General features: G+C 46.7%; 1 protein-coding gene across 1 annotated transcript; it reads right to left on the bottom strand.

The window, feature by feature from the left end:
* Positions 1–283: 283 nt before the first annotated feature.
* LOC135805295 (uncharacterized) lies at positions 284–18,597 on the bottom strand. The gene is made up of 7 exons (XM_065319316.1): positions 18,330–18,597; positions 11,097–11,268; positions 8,193–8,266; positions 6,381–6,483; positions 5,815–5,888; positions 2,932–3,031; positions 284–1,535 (listed from the first exon to the last, which is right to left on the bottom strand). Exon 7 carries the CDS (start codon positions 1,405–1,407, stop codon positions 538–540), a length of 870 nt encoding a protein of 289 aa, XP_065175388.1. The 5' UTR covers positions 1,408–1,535; positions 2,932–3,031; positions 5,815–5,888; positions 6,381–6,483; positions 8,193–8,266; positions 11,097–11,268; positions 18,330–18,597; the 3' UTR covers positions 284–537.
* Between the last annotated feature and the right edge of the window lie 529 nt (positions 18,598–19,126).

The following is a 19,126-nucleotide window of genomic DNA, read 5'->3' as shown; positions in this document are numbered from 1 at the left end:
GCATGGCTCTGTTCTGTTCTCACCGTGTCTGCTACTGTGTTTCTCCGTCTTGTTTTGGATGTGCAGTGAAGTGCGGTGCACCACTACCGGCGGACTTTCTCCGGCAAGACCAGACATTGACAACCAGAGCTGGGTCATCTAACTGTGGGCAAACAGCTGCCGACATCATCATTGTGTGCAATGAGTCGGCAAGCATGCAGGCAGCACGCAAGGAGAGACTCCACACGCTCGCTTTGGTCTCTACCCTGGCATTCCCAACCAGTACAGTCTGGTCGGCTTTGGCTACTTCTACCGGCGGACAAACCGGCCAGTTCCAGTACCGCATGTTCTCGTCAACACCGCCAATCAACGAGTATACGACATTAGCGGCTTTGGCCATGCGTGCAGCAATCTTCAAAATGATGGTTCACAGTACTGCAAGATACAGTGGGGTAATTTGAGGAGTATAAGTAAATTGAGAATGTGTAAAAACAGCTGCATGTGACTAGACAAGCCCAAAATGCAGGGGTGGAAAGCGTGGCTGATGATCAGTCTGGATCATGGAACCCGATTCCTGCGGAAGACGTTTGGAATGCGTCCCTGAGTACACTCTGCAGCTGTTGCAGCATTCTGGCACCTCAGATACGATGCTATACCGATGCGCTCACACTGGCATGTGCAACACTTGTGAACACGATGCTCCACCATGTCCACTGTCCGGTCAACGAATGCTTGCACCGAAGCAACATCTTTGGTATTGGCCTGGAGCAGCTGTTTCAGGTCCCATGCAGCACCACCAAGCTCCAAAGCGACATGAGTGTAATCCCGGCGAACGTTGGCATGGCGATAGCCAGTCACACTACGAGGATTGCCAGTCACAGGAACCTTCTCATATGTGTTCGGGTCAGGGCCACTTCTGTAAACCATACCGCCAGCATCCATGCCATATCCTTCACGGCCATTCATCAGGAAAGAGTTGTCCACAATACACTCCAACTGTGCTCCACTTTTTCGAATGAGTTTCTTTATGCCGCTTCTTGTCAGAGAAGTAGCATCTCTGTGACGATCTCTATCCTCATCAGTGACCAGAATGACGATTGGGGCAACTCTAGCTTGGCGCAAACGCAGCTCCGGAATATCCTCCAGGGCAAACCTGATGGAATTGTAACCATCCTCCCAGGACCCGGTGGACTGCAGCTTCGCACAGGCTTGTTCAAAGCCGTCCACTCCATACAATCGGTTTCCACTTGAGTCCAGGATCACCCGTGGCATGGCAATAGGGCGTGTGTCATCAGGGAAATGGAACTGGCCGTAGCCGACCAGTGTGTATTGGTTAGCGATGCCGGGGTACAGTCCAATTCCACGTGATTTTAGAGAATCGTCAAGATTTCTCATGACTTGGTGAAGCCAATCTTTCCTCTCCACCATACTCTCTGACTCATCGACGACAACAATAATATCAGCTGCAGACAGTCCACAGTGAGGTACTGGGATGCTTGAAGTGACGACTCGAGATTGCTCGTAGAAATTCCTGGGCAGAGGTGCGTAACATGGGACTGTACATGACATCAAAGATAAGATAGCCAACAACACACACACACGCAACACACACAACACACACACACACACACAACACACACACACACACAACACACACACACACACAACACATACACACACACACATACATACACACACACGCAGTGACATCACACATTGATGAACTTCCTTGGCTGGAAGGTCACACACTATTTATGATGTACATGTACCAGGCTGAACTACACTGGAACAACCCACTTACTGACTTAGTACCGATTGCCAGGCAGGCACAGTGAGTTGGTCAAAGACCATGATGGAGATATGAGAGGTACCTGATTCAAGTCCTGCCTGGGAGCGGTTTTTCCAGCCGCGCTGCTACCCACAGTCAACTGGGAACTTGTGGCCAGGCACAAGGGGTACATGGATGCAGCTATTGGGGTTTCTCGGCACTTGTGCCAGTGGTTGTGAGACTTATCCCCTCACCCCCACCGTTAGGCGTTGCATCTGCAGCTAGGATTTACCGGGTGTTAGCGGCCGTCGTGAGTTCCCTTTGGAAACGTACACGATAATTTACTCTCTTTTTTAGTACCGCTAAGGCATACTCTTGCTTGGCTTGGGCATTGTCTGGCGCACGGGTGTAGTGACAAAAACTGAAGTATGTTAGGATAGGAAGTAACTCGTATACCCAGTACACTTTCTTACTGCCCATGGGGTGCATCTAATCAGAGTTCAAATGACAGTACCTACACTGTTCCAGGGTGTTTGTGACATCTACGTCAGTAGGATTTTAATAGTTATTGGTGGCATGTAGTCTGTGTGCTGGATAAAACACACAATACTAGTAAGAAAGAAGGGATGGAACTTTGTTTTAACCCTTTACGAGCCATCTAACAGGGTTGTTTGCAAAAGCGGTGGTGGAGGGCGGGGGGGGGGGGGGGGGTGCACACACCCCGCCCCTACTCTAATAAGTGATAAGTGATAGCGCACCACCCTACTCATTTTTTTCGATTTTTGTGCTCATCAGTTCACACAATGAAAATGCAGCCACAAATCGATCCTTCCAGGTGCTTGCTGTGCCCATACATGGCATTCAGTCATGTGACAAGGCAGTGAGTGTGACAAGGCAGTGAGTGAAACATGAAGAAAAAAAAGAAGATAGAACTGTAAGTTACCCCATCACAATTTTTCCTGGCTAGAACCCGCGTCTAATAGATGTAAGGTATGTTTCTGGTGTGTATCATGAATGTTTGGAATGTGGGTGAAGAAATGGAGCAGAATTCAAGGAAGTGCCTGCCATAAGGTTTGCATGGTTCTGCCAATTTCACTGCTTTTCGTGCAGAATCTGCCAGTTTTTTCCAACCATTGTTCGACAAGGGCGACAGAACATAGTCACCATACACATCAGTACATTACCTTCACACGTTGGTGGATCTCTGGACCACACACCACCGGGCAGGCATACAGCATCTTCATCTCCGACCAAAACATAAGGGTTTCTACATGTCCATGTTGCCTGCAGCACCAACGTAATAATACGACCACAATGTTAACCCCTTGAGCGCGGATGACGTACTAGTACGTCATAACACCCACACAGTGCCCCATGGATGACGTACTAGTACGTCATGCGCTTATATACAAACTAATGGCCCGTATCTTCAGTCTTCAGGTCTGTCAGCCGATTGGTAGTGACTATGCCTTGTGTACGAGGGGTCCCGGGTTCAGTTCCCAGCTGTCGATGTACAGCGATCAGCACAGCTCTTTTTTTCTCTTTTTTACGCGCGCATACCACGCAATTGGTGCAATTTCTCAAAAATCGACCTGAGTATGCCGCTCGGCCTGGCGTGCCTTGGCCGATTTTCGCTTTTCTTCTTGTTGTCGAGTGCTGGTCTGGGTCCTACCTACCACTTTTCGTTGTACATGCACCTGTCTCTTCTTCTGCCTCCCTAGTTGCTGCCGAAGCTGGCACTTCCCGTCTTTAATTTTATAGTCTTTAGTTCTTTAATATTATTATTATTTGCCATGGCGACCCCCGTAAGCCCAAATAGCTGGCAGGGCAGGGTTGGGCCTTTTTTTCTTTTACTTCACAGGTGTACCACTGCCTGTGGTTGTGGCTCCCAAAGATTTCACAACTTGACATAGCCAAGGTTTGAATATTTTCAAAAAAGACCATTTTCTTACGTGGTGCACTGACAAACAGCCCCGCGCTCAAGGGGTTAACCATTGCAGTACCATCCTAGTACAGTCGTCCCTCTATAAACCAGCATAATTTTCAGCAACCAAAATGTGCTTTTCATGCACATTCCAGCAGATAATCAGATTTTGTAGTCCAGCACCCTCCCTAATCCAGGAGAATTTCCGTAGCACTGATGGTGGTGGACTCGTGATAAAGGGGCCACTGTAGTAATACTACATTGTTAATATAGAAATGATACTAAATTTCTTAAAAGTTACGCAAACTCCACTGCAGCCAATTCATGAAACAGAAAAAACCCACATCATCATCAAAGCAAGTGGTCTCTTTGCTGCAAATTCTGTAATCTCAACCAAATGTTTCGGGCCAGGAGCCATCATCAGCAATACCACAGTGATAACATAAGAATAATACTACAGTGTTTACCAGTGGAGAGTTGCATGTTATGAATCATCATGCAAGAAATCATAATAAGTCAGGCATCATTGTCTCAGGAATATAATATAAGGAAGAAAATAAAACTCAGGCCGATGCGTGACACCGGCATGTTGACCTGCATGTGCTAAACTGTCATCATTCATGTGCTAAACTGGGATCATTCATGTGCTTCTTGCATGCATACTCATGTACAACCTCTGCTCATCCGTGCATACGTTCACATGTGGTCATTTGGTCACCCGTGCATACGTTCACAATTGGTCATTTGGTCACGTGCTGCCTACTAAGTCTTGTACATTTTGCATCTGTCCATGCTATCCAGTCATTCACGTTGAACATGCATGTAAGGTTGTACGACCCGTCATCCATATATACGGTCATGCGTGTTCATGTGATGAGACGGACCATGTCACTTTGTGACGTGACACGTCTTTTGCGTATAGCTTCTTAAACAGGAAAACACAACTGATTGAATAGCATCTGCAATTCTCCAATGTGTTTCAGGCTGGATCACACGATGCGTTTGGATCGTCCATGGCGTCTTGGACTGCATATGGCACAGTGAACCTAGAAGGCGCCCTGTACCCTATTTGGCATCTGTACCGCCTTGCTTGTCTAAGTTGTACAAATATGTAACTTACTTGTATACCGTAGAGTCCGCTGCAAATGCCCACCCCATTTTTGCAAGATCTGCTGGCCTGTACTCACTGACCCCATGCACTGTCACCCCTTCTGTACGAAAGTGCATCTCACACCGTAGCGCAAAGAGCGCTTTGCTACGAGAAACTATGTCCACTTTCCAGGTTTCAAAATCTCCTTGGGCACAAGCAAGAGTACATTATGTACTCTTGGCACTAGCTACAAGTTAGCTCGTAGTGATTCTATCATGATGGTTGTTTTATTTCGCAAATCCAAACGGGAGTTTCTTCCGAATAACAAGGTAGCGAAGAACAGAGTATTGCAGGAACCAAATACACTTCTGACGGTCATTTCCAAATCACGCAACGTGCAAAGGCAAGGGTTTTTCTCGAGCACTTCAGAGTTTTCAACAAGTAAGCAGCGACTTTGTAGGTGTAGCTTCTGTGACATCCCCCCTGTTCGACTTGCAACTGCAATACTGCGACCGGTGAAGTCTTTGAATGACTCTTCGTCAGAACAATCACCATTCCGTTCTGAAAGCGCGACATCGTGGCACTGCAGAAATTTCAAGATTTGAAAACAAGATTGATTCTAAGGCATTACCACATGGAAAACGAACTAATAACAAAGACGACTCATTTATCGAATGAAAGGAAATCTTGAGAGAAGTTTTTTCTTCGCAGCATGATAATGACAAACACTTTGGCAGAGCCTTCTGGTAAGACAAAGCCAGTTTGTAGGCGTTACAGTCGTTCTCGTACGCATTCGACCTTCATGCCAGTTTTCTACAACTATATTGACCTGAAAAGACGAAAATAGTATGGACCCGCTGGGGTGGGCATTTGCTGCGAAGTGGGCGTTTGCAGCGGACTTTACGGTACAAGCAGATCAGCATTGTCTAGTAAGACAATAAACATTTGAACGAAGTGCACCGCATGTGTCAGTACGATCACAATCTTGTGCCAAACTCTGTAATTGTGGATTCTTTGGACATATGCAGTGATTCAATCATGATCACTACTCACAATAGATCCAATCGTCAGTCCTGTTGTTGTGACCACACCGTTCCGGGTTGAAGGCGGTGGAGGACAGGTCCGAGCTGCAATAAAAGCAACACCAGTACATGGCAGTATATTTATCAATCACCCTCAAGTACTGAGTTCATCAAATTTTAATTTCATGGAGAGACAGAGACAGGCAGATGGAGATAACCAAACAGACAAACAGAGAGACAGACAGGTAGAAAGACACACAGATAGATGGAAAGAAACTGACAGATTTCCGGTACCGTCATTTTTTGCACTCTGCTCATCACTTTACGACAGCACCTCATTACATATCTACGCAATTCATTGTTTGTTAGCATTAGCTGTCCGTTTTATGCTGATGGTGGGCCAGGCCCGAAATTTGGTGAACATTTCAAGTGACTTATGCAGCAAAGAGACCATCATTGAGTGTTTAAGTCGGGGGACCCTTATGTGTAAATTATCCAGGCTGCAACGTAGTCTGCAAGTACTTGGAAAAGGAGGAAAAGATTGAAGCGAAAGGCAGATTATTCTAAGATGTACTTGTCACAAGGTGTATGCCTTACGCCTGCAAACCGGTGCTTGGGGAGACCAATCAAACGTGCCGTCACGGCAGGATAGAGGATTTGCACCTTCCAGCACAAAATCTGCGTCACAAACGTACGTAGCCTGCATGCACAGACACAGAGTAGCCATAGAGGTTTATCCGATGAATGAGGGAGACAAAGAAATACACTGACAACAGGAAGACACAAACAAACCAAAGCTTCACGTCTCTCCATTGTAGTTTTTGTCTTTGTTTCAGTTATTTTAATTCTGAGAATCAAACGGGCAGCAAGCCCAGTTACAAAGAGCAAATGAGTTTTGTGCATGCATTTGAACATCATTGAAGCAGGGTTATAAGTAGGGGTGAAATGAATATCGAATTTTGAATACGAATGAACTCTCACACCAACGAACGAACTCGAACGAACATTCTCCATTACCAGTATGTATTTCATGGACCATGCAGTCTGTCAGTACAGGCGTTCTCTGTACTTGGCTAGCCACAGTTCAGTATTGACGGTGTGATGCTAAACAAACACTGTGATCATGCATGTAGATCTACATGTAAGCTAGCTCTAGAACCAGAGGCCAGAATCACTGGGAAAGTGAGAATGCTCAGTGACCGCATGATACACTGCCAGAACAGCAATATTTTTTTTATCGCGCCCGCCTGCGCTGAATCACAGGGTTTTGCAGCTAGCTTAGCTGCAAAGTCCATCACCATCGTCCGGACGAGAGTTTCTTCTCATCGCTAGCTCAGGTCGTCAGAGCAGGAGAATGGTACTTCTTGAGGTGGGTACGAAGATTGCTCGTCGTCGCTCTGCTGTGTGATAGAACCTTTTTGAAATTGAGAAAAGGCCTTCGTCTTTCCCGACCACTTTATCAAATTCCGCTCCAACTCCGGACCGCGATGAAAGGCTGGAACGTTTTGACATGATTGCAACGAGTGAACGTTTGCTTTCAGGAACAGATGTTACAAGCGACTCGAATCCTTTCACTACGAGTACAAATCTACCTCAAACGGACACACAGAAATATTTCAAGAAATTTTGTCCCGACGCGACACTCAACTCCTTCAACTTGCTTCAAGTGATCATCAAGGCAGACGCAGTCGATCAGCGTGCAAGCTCGCAATCTCCCAACCTCCGCGGCTCCTTCGTGATCTAGTCACAAGCGACCTTTATGCTTGTTCGTTTATCAATCTTGCTTTGTTCGTTCGTTTTCAAATTTTTCGAACGAATATTCGAACTTTCGTTCGTTCGTTTCACCCCTAGTTACAAGAGATTGTGAGGAGGTGAAGTTCAGAATTTAGAATTGGGAGACATCTCTTTTCTCTACTTGAATATATAGTACGGCCTGATTCTGTTCTAGCTATACCCCATTGTGGTGATTGATTCCTCATGAATGCCACAAGAAAATGTCTGAATCATAACTCGACTGTTGCTCTGTGCCTGCTGAGGAGCGCATTAACATTCTTCATTTCAGTATCCCTGTTCTCTCTATAAATTGCGGAAATCTGGCATCCTGAAACGGTTTATATTTCACCTAACGTTATTCGACAAATATGTGCAGTCAACTGCATTACTTGCCTATCTGCGTGAGTTGTAGAGGTCTCAATATCATACTACTTACTTCCAGCTTTGATGTCTGTACAACGGTAACAACCTATTACCAAGATAGTGAACCTGTGGGGGGGGGGGGGGGGAGGGCATAATTGAGAAGTTGGCTTCTCTGACCCTGCGTGACCGTGGCTTGTGCTGCAATCCAGGCATCAAACCCCTCCACCTCAATTCCTTCCTGCAGTGATCGTTACTTTTTAGGCTAAAACTCACCGTGTCTCCTGGATTGTGTCCTGTCCAGGCTCTGCTACCGTCCGTGATGTTCGGCGGGTTAAAACACTCATTTTCTGTGACACATCAAACAAAGAGAAAAAACAAAGAGCCTTAATAAATTGCAAGAAAGCTGCTCGCACACTTTTCACCTAGCCCCTATACACCCACACACACATGTAGTGTAATGTTAGCTTTCAAACGCTCCACCTGTTTTCACCCTCACACCTTGTTGTAATATGTGATAGACATTTCCCTCATTGCTGTGTAGCAGTGGCGGATCCAGGACTTGGCCGAAGAGGGGGCCCAAGGTATCCGCCGCCCCCCCCCCCCCCCCCAAAGCAAAACAACAAAATTAATACAACAACAAAGTCCTGAAGTTGTGAAGAGCTGTTGTATTTAGGGTCCGGCGGATTCTGCCGGCAGAAAAATTGGCAGAATTCGGTACTTTTTCTGGTAAGTTTCATGCATGTTTGGTATGTGGATAAAAAAAATGGAGCAGAATTCGAGGAATTGCCCGCCATAAGGTTTGTATGGTTCTGCCAATTTCACTGCTTTTTGAGCAGAATATGCCACCTTTTCGAGCAGAATCCGGCGGTCCCTAGTTTTATTCCATTCTCACGACATTTTCAAACTGCACTGGAACATTTCCACTCGACAGCGGCCGCAACGGACCTTTGGATGGCTCTTCAACGCGAGCTCTCTTATCTACCGGTCCACTGAAGAATGACCTGATGTCAGACGCTTTCCTCTTCATCGCATATCTGAAGGTAACCCGTTGGCTACAAGCGAAGTAGAGAGCTAGAGAGCGTTTAGTTTCTGACAAGTGAAAAAGAAAAAAGGAAGGACGAAGTCGACAGCACCGTGCACCATACAGGACTTCAGCCCAACGCGATCGCTGCGCTATGTACCAGGCCCTGCATTTTTGGCACGTTTTTCACATGTTTGAAGTGCGGCCGTGTCCTCAGGTCGCAGTGCGTACAGTACTCAGTAGTTGTACACAGCGCGCTGACTACATGTAGTACAGTGCTAGTGCGTGACCCCGGACACGTATAAGTACCCCGCACGCGTGACCCACTTGATACGCCAAGTCATTTCGAGCGCTCATTCTACACTCACTACAGTCTACTGTTATCCTAGACCAAGGTCGAAATTTTCAAAGGGGGGGCCCAGGCCCCCTGGGCCCCCCCCTGGATCCGCCACTGCATGATTGTCAGCAAACATCCGGCCAACTACCGGCAGAACCATGAGCTGCCGCCAAACAGCCAGTTCGGATGTCCACCGTGGTAGAGGAACGGCGGACGTCCTCATTGCTCCCCGACATGAATGGATCCCCACCATCAGTACTGGCGGCTGTGTCCAGGTCCTCGCTGTGGATGTTGCCGGTGCGTTTGACCGGGTACCGCACACAGAAGTGCGGTGTAAGGCATTGCAGGCTGTTATCGATGGCAATCTACTTGTATTGCTAATGATGACTATCTTACCAACGGAACTATCTGCATTCTACACGGTGGCTGGGGACCACACTTCAGATGCTCACCCCATCCAGGCTAGTGCCCTACAAGGCAGTATCTGAGGACCCAGCCTTTTCCTCCTGTACACCTGCAACATTGAGTACTGTTTGACTCCAGGCTGAGTGCAACTGAGCAGGTTTGCAGATGATACCACACTGTGCAGCTTTGTACAACCCACCAACCATCTACAACAGTCTACTGCATCCCTCCAGAGGTCACTCAACAGCCTAGACGAGTGGGGTCGCAAGTGGCGCAACTTCTTTGAGCCAGCCAAGATGCACCACACGACTCTGCATCGCAAGCAAGTTCCTCCCTGCGTTCCGTCTGTCACCTTTGGAAACGAAGCACTGCCGAAAACAGACGCTCTGAAGCTGCTGACAGTCAGACTCGACCTCAATCTCTCCTACAGTGACACACCCGTAGCGTTGCACTACACGCCTCCCAAAGCCTGGGTCAATTCCGACAAAAGGCAGCAGCCATTCTGAGCCACCACTGATCAGGTGCGAGTCTACAAGGGCTTGGTGCGACCACTACTTGAGCATACTGGCCTGGTCGAGCGCAGCCAAGACCAACATGGCCTAGCTGGACAAGGTTCAGCAGTGTGCCGTGCACCTCCTGTGGCCTAGCACCATCCTCCAAAGCCTCCAGCTCCTGCAACACGGCTCTTGGCAGCTCTCCAATATCTGTTCAAGCTGCACTACATCGCAGGGCCTCCCCAGATCTGATCCATGCTGCCAACAACCGAGGCCCCCGGTGTTCTTGTGAAGCTTGCACACTCTACAACAGCTTTAGGTGAACCATGGCTTCCAGTTACAGTAGACATTGCCTGCCACAGCACCTGACTATACCCCACGATCCTGATCTCTCGCTGCTCGCTCTCACACCCTGGAATACCTAGGCCTGACTGCAGACCTCCGTAGGTGCACAAACCTCATACAGGGTACCTACAAACCTTCAAGGTTAACGTATGAGCCTCATCCAGACACAGTCGGACGAGCTGCCCAGGCCTCACCACCACTGCCGTTTCTGTGCTGCCTTATATATATATACGCATGTACACTGTATAATATTATGTGAATATTCACATGTCTGAAGGTTCGTGGTTTTCAATAAAAAATTAAGAAGAAAAAAGAACAGTTGGCAGTGCTGCACAAAATACCTGTAGCTAGTACGTTGTACAGACCCTCTGGTCATAAACAAAATGTAGCCTTTGCTAGGAGGATCACAAGTACATGTATTATATTGTGTATTAGTGCTTCAAAGTAGGTTACTACTTGGAGGTCATCCCTCCCTTCCCCCCTCCCCCCCCCCCCCCCCCCCCCCCCCACATACACACCAACCAAAACCTTTTCCTGTATCACTGAAGATTCATCAATTTAAACTGAAAACTTACATCCCTCCGTCACAAAAGGAAGATCTTTTTCACCGCCGCTACCAAGTTGACTGCTCCCTTCTGTCACCAGTAGTGCAAGTAGCATACCAATGAGAACATGACGGTTGTCCAACACCATCCTGCCAGGCTGCAGATCAGTGCAAGACAGTGTCAGTGTGTAGAGTACCTGTACCTGTACAGAACGGGGATACAACACAACACAACACAACACACAATCATCATTCTCAGAATTGCAGGATGATCGGCTGGACTAACTCACTCACTGGCAAATACATCGGCACATACTCCTACACTACAGCGCTGTATACTGTAAAAGCCATTATTCTAACGAGGCGCATACTAGTATAACGATTTCCCAAAATTGACTAGTTTACGTGTACCAAAGGTAACGATTCTCACTCATTCTCAACGCTCAATAGGAAAGTATATGTATCGATTTCTGTATAACGATTTCTATTTTAACGACAGATTTTTCCTCGTTAACTCATTAGAGTTAGCACTTCGTTATAAATTATATAATGGCTTTTACAGTAGTGGATATGATTGAATGACATCATTGTGACATCATTGTGATAACACTGTATAGTGGCCCAGTTATGAGCAAATATCATCATTGTGACATAATTGTGACATCATTAGAGAGGTTCTGCACAACGAAAATTCGAACGAAGTTTCGCGACAGGCCTTGCGAAAATGTGTACGAATTTTCGCACGAACTTTGTGTTCTGCACATTTTCGTAGTTTGCACGCGCCAAGTGCACGTACGACATGACCCAATCTCACGAAACTTCCTACGAAAGTTCATTTCGCGTTCCCTGCAAGTTTCGCGTCCAAAGTTGCGAAAGTTCGTGCGAAGTTTCTCACTTCGTGACGTAGAGCGAAAGTTCGTACACATTTTCGTTTTGCAGAACCTCTCTAATGTGACATCAAACTAGGTATATGCTTGTTAGGCCACGCCGTTTTTTTCTATGTTTCGCGTCACCTTATTCGATGAAATCAATGAGGGAGGGCGAAAAAAATAAAAAGCCATAAAAAAACAGTGTACGCGCATTGCATTTGTGTACAATGAAGCGACGCGGCACTGTTCATGTACATGTCAATGTACACGAAAACATGTACATTGACATGTACATGAATACATGAGTGTATCCCATCTGCCATGCTTGTGGTCCAAACACAGGCGGCATGATGATTGTGTGACTTGCGGCCCAGCTTACTAGTACAGTCGACCTACCCATATAACGATAACCTCTATAACGATATTACCCTTATAACGATATTTTTCTGCCAAACCAAATCACTCCATTGACTTTCGTATACAATGCCCTACCCTTATAACAATATTGCTATAACGATATTACCCCTATTATTATTATTATTATTATTTGCCTCTCCGCGTTTGCATCAGGGTGTGTTACTACAAAAATCAACAAATCGACATAATACACATCCACCCCTAGCATTCGCTCAGGCCGCTCAACAAGTCAAAAGACAGTAAGGACAAGAGAAAGCGAGGGAAGGGTCACAGAGCAGCGGGGTCGAAGGCAGGAAAAAAGAAACAGGAGGCAAAGGATATTGAAGAAATATATCAGATTGTCCATTGAATTCACCGTACATCATGTCATGTTCCGTTTGGGCAAATCCGGGCATTCCTCTGCAGGCTCAGGTGCGGAAAAGCTGCCGCCATACTGCTCTGTCCTCTGCCAGGTCCCTGATGTGTGAGAGATCTTTATCCGTCTGCAGCTTCATTCCCTTTGTTGCGAGGTCCGTTCTCAGTATTGTTGGGAGTGTGGAAGGCGGCCGGCCACGGAATTTTTTCTCGTCCTTTGTTTGCCGGAAGTATGATGTCATAGCCATTTGTGCTGGGGACTCCTTGTCCAGTCTGCAGATGTGACCGAGTAGTCGCATCCGAGCAGCTTTAACCAGGACAGTTAGGGGCTGCGTCTCTGTTCTGCGGTGGAGGTCATCGTTGCTGATTATCTGTGGGTAGCGGATACCCACAACAACTCTCAGGTGTCTCCGATATGTCGAGTCAAGAGTACACAGCTGAGAGTCTGAGAGGCCCCATGTGCCTGCGTTGTACATCAGCAGAGGCTTGATGAAGGCTTCGTAGAGCCTCACCCGTAGCTTTTCGGAGACCAGATGTCCGCGTGACCACAATGGCCACATCTTGTTGAATGTGCCCGAAGCAATCTGGATTCGGCGTGCGACATCCTCTTTGTCTCCAATAAGGGATCCAAGCTTGCGTGTGCGCCTCCACTCTTCCTCCACTCGGTCCTTCTTCCTCTGGATAGTAGTGCATTCTGTTTTGGCTTGGTTAACTTTCAGGTCCCAGTCCGCGAGGCAGTCGCCAACAATAGGAAGGATCGAGTCCAGGTACTCAGAACTGGTGCTGACGAAGTCCACATCATCGGCATAACCTAGGGACGGCGGCAGGTTGAGGGTGATGTCTAGATTAGGTCGAGGTGGAATACAGGAGAAAACATGGCGCAGTGCAGTCTCGAGGTAGATGATGAATAACACGGGTGACAGCGAGTCACCTTGTGGGGTGCCAGATGTTGTTGCAAATGGTCGGCTTTGGGTATTTTTGATGCGTGCTGATAGTGTTGTATCTGAAACCAGGAGCTGGACCAGGCGCACCTCATCTGGCTCCAGGAATGACCGCAACACATTGACGAGTTTCCGGCGACTAATAGTGTCAAAGGCGCGAGACATATCGATACCCAGAATACTTATACTGAACTGCAGGTGCTGGCAGCGTGCAGCGATCCATCGATGAGCCCATACTACATCTGTAGTGCTTCTATTCGGTCTGAACCCACTCTGCATTTGCGATACATAAGCTTGAACTCGGGGGGTTATTCGTGCTAGAACCACTAAAGAAAGTACCTTGCGCAGGGCATTGAGCAGAACAATGGGTCTCAGACTACTTCCCGGGCCTCTTGGTTTTCCTGGTTTCTGCAGCGGGATTAACTCGCCACTGCCAAGTGTCAGGTGTTGTCCTGTCTCAACGCACATGGTGTACAGTTCGGCAAGATATGTGAAAAGGCTGTCAGGCGCATATTTGAATAGTTCTGCTGGGAGTTTGTCTGGCCCAGGTGACTTGTTGTTCTTTAGCCGTGCTGCTGCTCTCCTCACTTCGATCGTCGCGATTGGCTTTTCCATTTCGCCCATGTTATAGTCAGCCATGCTCAGTCTCTCTTGGTCGCTGTTTGAGAGAGCAGCGTGGAAGTGCTCTGCTATCTTTTCAGCCATTTCCTCAGGTTGGACTATTAGCCTGCCATCTTGGTCAGCCACAACGGCCTGCTTGGTTCTGTTCTTGTGTAGCTGTTGTACAGCTCTGAACATTCGGGCATCATCCTTCAGCTGTTCGATCTCTGATACTTTTCTGTCTAGGTCTGCAGATGCACATTCCTTGGCTCTACGTCGCAGTTGGTGCGAGACTTGGTTTCTCTCCTCACGGAGTTTCTGTATCTGGTGGGTGTCCTGAGCGTTCATCGTGCGGAGTCGCAGATTTTTCATCTTTTCCGAGAGTTCTTCCATCACCGTATCCCAACCGTGTCTATAACGCCGTGTCAGCTTCAGTTCTCCCGCAGCTGCCAATCCCGAGGCATGCATCATTCCTGCAACTGAAGTCCAGCCTTCATCAAGGTGTTCCTTCTCCAGGGGAGGTAGTGTTGTAACATGCTTTTCAACTTGGTCCCGATAGCGCTGTCTTCTCTCTGCGCTAGCTGTCAACTGCTGCACATCCATTTTCTTCCGACTGTCTTGCGGGGTATGCTTTACCCCTATAACGATATCAAATGGGCTGACCAATCAACATTTTCCATTTTATAACAATATCTAGCAGGGAAGATGTACAGCCCACTATCCAGGCAGGGCAAGCTTCACTTGATAAGTCGCTGGGACATGACGAAATGCAATGGGGGCACCAGCAGGCACCTTGCTGTGTACATGATGTGCATGTATGTCAGTTTTTTATGCTACGAAGAGTGTAAAAAATTAAACAAAATCCATGCATTATGACGTATGTGTATGAAAATTTAATGAACCAGTTACCCCTATAACAATATTACCCTTATAACAATATTTCTTGGTCTGACGCAAATATCGTTATAAGGGTAGGTCGACTGTATTACACACACATGTACATGTATATGTACATGTGTGAGAGCTGAGTACAATCATGCGATAAATAGAATAAAATTAATATTTAATTGATGCCAACTAGCCCTTGGCGGATTATGCCGGCATAATATTTGGCATAATCTTGGGATTTCGTCAAAAAAATTATGCTCCGGCATAATTATACGGATTCCAACGTGTAAGGTCGGCATAATCTTTCGGTTTAGACAAAAATTATGCTTAGGGGCATAATACAGCTTTGTCAGAAAGCCTGCAGATGTTTTTGTTTTTTAATACCCCAGTTACGACTCCTTGTCATAGCCCTTGGCGGATTATGCCGGCATAATATTTTGGCATAATCTTGGGATTTCGTCAAAAAATTATGCTCCGGCATAATATACGGATTCCAACGTGTAAGGTCGGCATAATCTTTCGGTTTAGACAAAAATTATGCTTAGGGCATGGCCGTGTGTGTATGCGTGGTTTCTCAATCCTCTATGTACAGCGTGAATACATAGTGGAACCGAGCATAATTCAGCATAATTCAGCATATTTGTTGACATAAATGTGGCATAATCAAAAGCATAATTATTTTGACGATTGGCTGAGCATAGTCCGCCAATGGCTATTTCTCAATCCTCTATGTACAGCGTGAATACATAGTGGAACCGAGCCTAATTCAGCATAATTCAGCATATTTGTTGGCATAATTGTGGCATAATCAAAAGCATAATTTGACGATTGGCCGAGCATAGTCCGCCAATAGCTAATGCCAACATAATAGCTACGTGTAACAATCGTGTTCCGTTTTTTTCCTTTTGGGTTATACATTTTCCGGTTTTCTGGGTTTGCATTAAATTTGTATTGCATTTTCAACAAAAAAAATTGTTCCGTTTTTTTTATTTCAAAAAAAAACTCCGGCTGTGAAATACGTGCGCGCGGGGGACGCGAAACATAGATAAAAAACGGTGTGGCCTTATGGAGTGACACAACCAGTGTTCATGGTACCAAGTGCCCCCCGCAAATTGAAAATAGTATACCCCAGATGAAAATGTAATCGCGTGCCCTGTAGCAACATTACCAGCATTTCCAGGGAGGCGCATGCAAATAGGAAATACTGGCAAAGTACAGTAGGCTTCACTTGTACGAGTTTTTAAGCAGGGTTCACTAAAAACTGGATGCCTGGATAATAGGAATACACGCTCCGCTACACAGTTAAGTCCTCTCTGCACACAAAGTGCTCAATGCCCAAAACAAGCGCGTACTGCACATTTCGAAAGCACATCAGTTTGATTCGCACACCGTGAGAACCTGAACTGCACCTGGTACACAAATGGCCAGCAGTACTTCTATTGGATGAACACTCCTGTTCACTGTTCTGGCTTATACTGCTTTCATACACCTGGTCTTCATGAGCAAATTGCAAGTAACTGAAAGCCTCGGAATGGCTGCATGCATGGATAACTGAAGGCAATGATAGCAGAAAGTGTGGGTAATTTAAAGTATCGACAATTGAAAGTATGGATAAGCATCAATGGGATCTATTCTGTAACTGAATGTCTCTGCCTTGACTTGTATTTTGGAGGTTGTAGTTTGGGGTTGGCCACAATCGCTTGCTGGCTGTCACTGAAATGGCTCAACATTATCACTATGAGTAGGACATCTAGCTCTATCTGTCTCTCTCTCTCTCTCTCTCTCTCTCTCTCTCTCTCTCTCTCTCTCTCTCTCTCTCTCTCTCTCTCTCTCTCTCTCTCTGTCTCTGTCTCTGTCTCTCTGTCTCTCTGTCTCTCTGTCTCTCTGTCTCTCTGTCTCTGTCTCTGTCTCTCTCTCTCTCTCTCTCTCTCTCTCTCTCTCTCTCTCTCTCTCTCTCTCTCTCTCTCTCTCTCTCTCTCTCTCTCTCTCTCTGTCTCTCTCTCTCTCTGTCTCTCTCTGTCTCTGTCTCTGTCTCTGTCTCTGTCTCTCTCTCTCTCTCTCTCTCTCTCTCTCTCTCTCTCTCTCTCTCTCTCTCTCTCTCTGTCTCTCTCTCTGTCTCTCTCTCTGTCTCTCTCTCTCTGTGTTTGTCAACTCATATCAGTCTTTTTGGGTCTTCCCTCGGAAAAGCGATGAACTACTGAGGATCCAGAGATTTTATGCAAACTCCCAAAAAAGGATCATCTTGACAAGAGTCCAGATAAAAACGTGCTACAATAATCCTGGCTTTCAGTGCACTATAGTCACTGCGTAGACGAGAAACAACAATGTTCCGGTGGACATGAAGCCCTCTCTCTCTTCACCGCTTTCTACGCAGTCTTGTTAGTCCTGTGCTGTGCTGTTCTATGTTGGTGTCTTGAGAAAACAAGATCTGTCCCTTTACTGGCCTGAATTCATCCAAAACAATCCTTCGTTTTGCACTGCTAAGAGTGTGGCTGGCCAAGCCAAAACATTTCGCTTTTTTGTAGTGCTTTCGGGAACCTCACCAGAACTTCAGGGAACCTTCAGGATTCACATCATCGAGCGTCAAGGCATTGAGGCTTGGAGGTTGGCCGGTATGCCACTCTGACTGACCATGGGATAGCAGCTCTGTATTTATCTACGTCTAAATCTAGAGTCTACGAGATAGCTGGCTAATAGTAGTCCTACGCCATGCTCTGGCAATGATCTTTGGGGGAGGATGGACATGACATGCGCAATAGTGGGATGTAATACTTATGCTGACCTTCAATGCTTCATACAAAACTGACAGACAGCTTGTTATGTTTTCAGCCCTGACTCCGGGGTAACGGTATGGGGTTTATATGGGGTTTATATGGGGTTTATATGGGGTTTATATGGGGTTTATATGGGGTTTATATGGGGTTTATATGGGGTTTATATGGGGTTTATATGGGGTTTATATGCCCAATAATATGAACCACCTGCGTGATGGGAAGTTGACTGGAAGTTTGTACGAAAGGTCAGCATAAAATGTAGATATCTAGCGAGCTACATGGCATGCTAGACTATGGTCGACATCATGCGTCTACCAACACTCAAGATTGATGTATCGTCCTTATCGTAAAGAGCAGGCTAACGTTATTACAGCACACTGTCAACAGTCAGTACAAGAGACACAGCCTACATGCAACTCACTGTCTTCTTCGCCACTTTCAAAGTCCACTTCGGTATGTCGACCGCTGAGGTAAATCCCTTCAACTCCAGGAAGATGAGTGAACTGACTTCTGCCCGGGACGCAGAAGCCTACAGTATATTTATACAATCGTCCTTTCGAGTGTTCCGGACGTCGTTCTATGATCGTACAAACTCTCGATCGCCAAATCCCTGTGCTGCGGCTCGGGGCCTGACCAGGGTCGGAGCCCAGCTGAAGACCGCCTGCGAGCGACGGATGGACGCAGAGGGCAGCGCTAAAACTCCCTACAGTCATTATGATTTTCGACTAGGTTCGATGCTGCCTTGACCGTCACGTCACGTACACGGTCTCATCACGAGATGCACGATTTCACCTAGTAGTACGTGACAGTAGTAAAAACTAAAAACTAAAAAGAAAATGCTATTTTCCACTCGTTGATTGTTAGTCACGCCATCCGTGCGAGACACAGATGGGGATTCAGCTTGTTTGACTGGTTTTTGACAACTCACCAGCGCAGCAGGTGTAGATGGTTCGGATCTACTGAGTCTGTACTGTACTGGGTACACTCGATGGCACCATCACTGCCATAGGGAGAGGGAGAGTGGAATGAGGCTGCTATCGTAGTTGCGAGCGGCTGGTTGTCTTGTCCTGAATGTTGTGACACTTGCGCCGCCATCGCAACGACTGTTCTGACAGTAGTGCTGGCTATCAACAAGTCCTGACCGTCATGTCCGTCAGGAGCTGCGGACAGAACAGCCAAGCACAACCATAACTAATACTTTAAAGCCGAGGTCAAGGA

Source organism: Sycon ciliatum, chromosome 1 (genome assembly GCF_964019385.1).
Source record: "Sycon ciliatum chromosome 1, ocSycCili1.1, whole genome shotgun sequence".
In the NCBI taxonomy this organism is placed as follows: Eukaryota; Metazoa; Porifera; class Calcarea; order Leucosolenida; family Sycettidae; genus Sycon; species Sycon ciliatum.
The sequence above is the reverse complement of the archived record's forward strand: the minus strand, read 5'-3'. Positions and strand labels throughout refer to the sequence as shown.

What these genes read in the sequence shown, in the direction of transcription:
- LOC135805295 (XM_065319316.1), bottom strand. Translation starts at nt 1,407, where the DNA reads ATGGTGGAGAGGAAAGATTGGCTTCACCAAGTCATGAGAAATCTTGAC.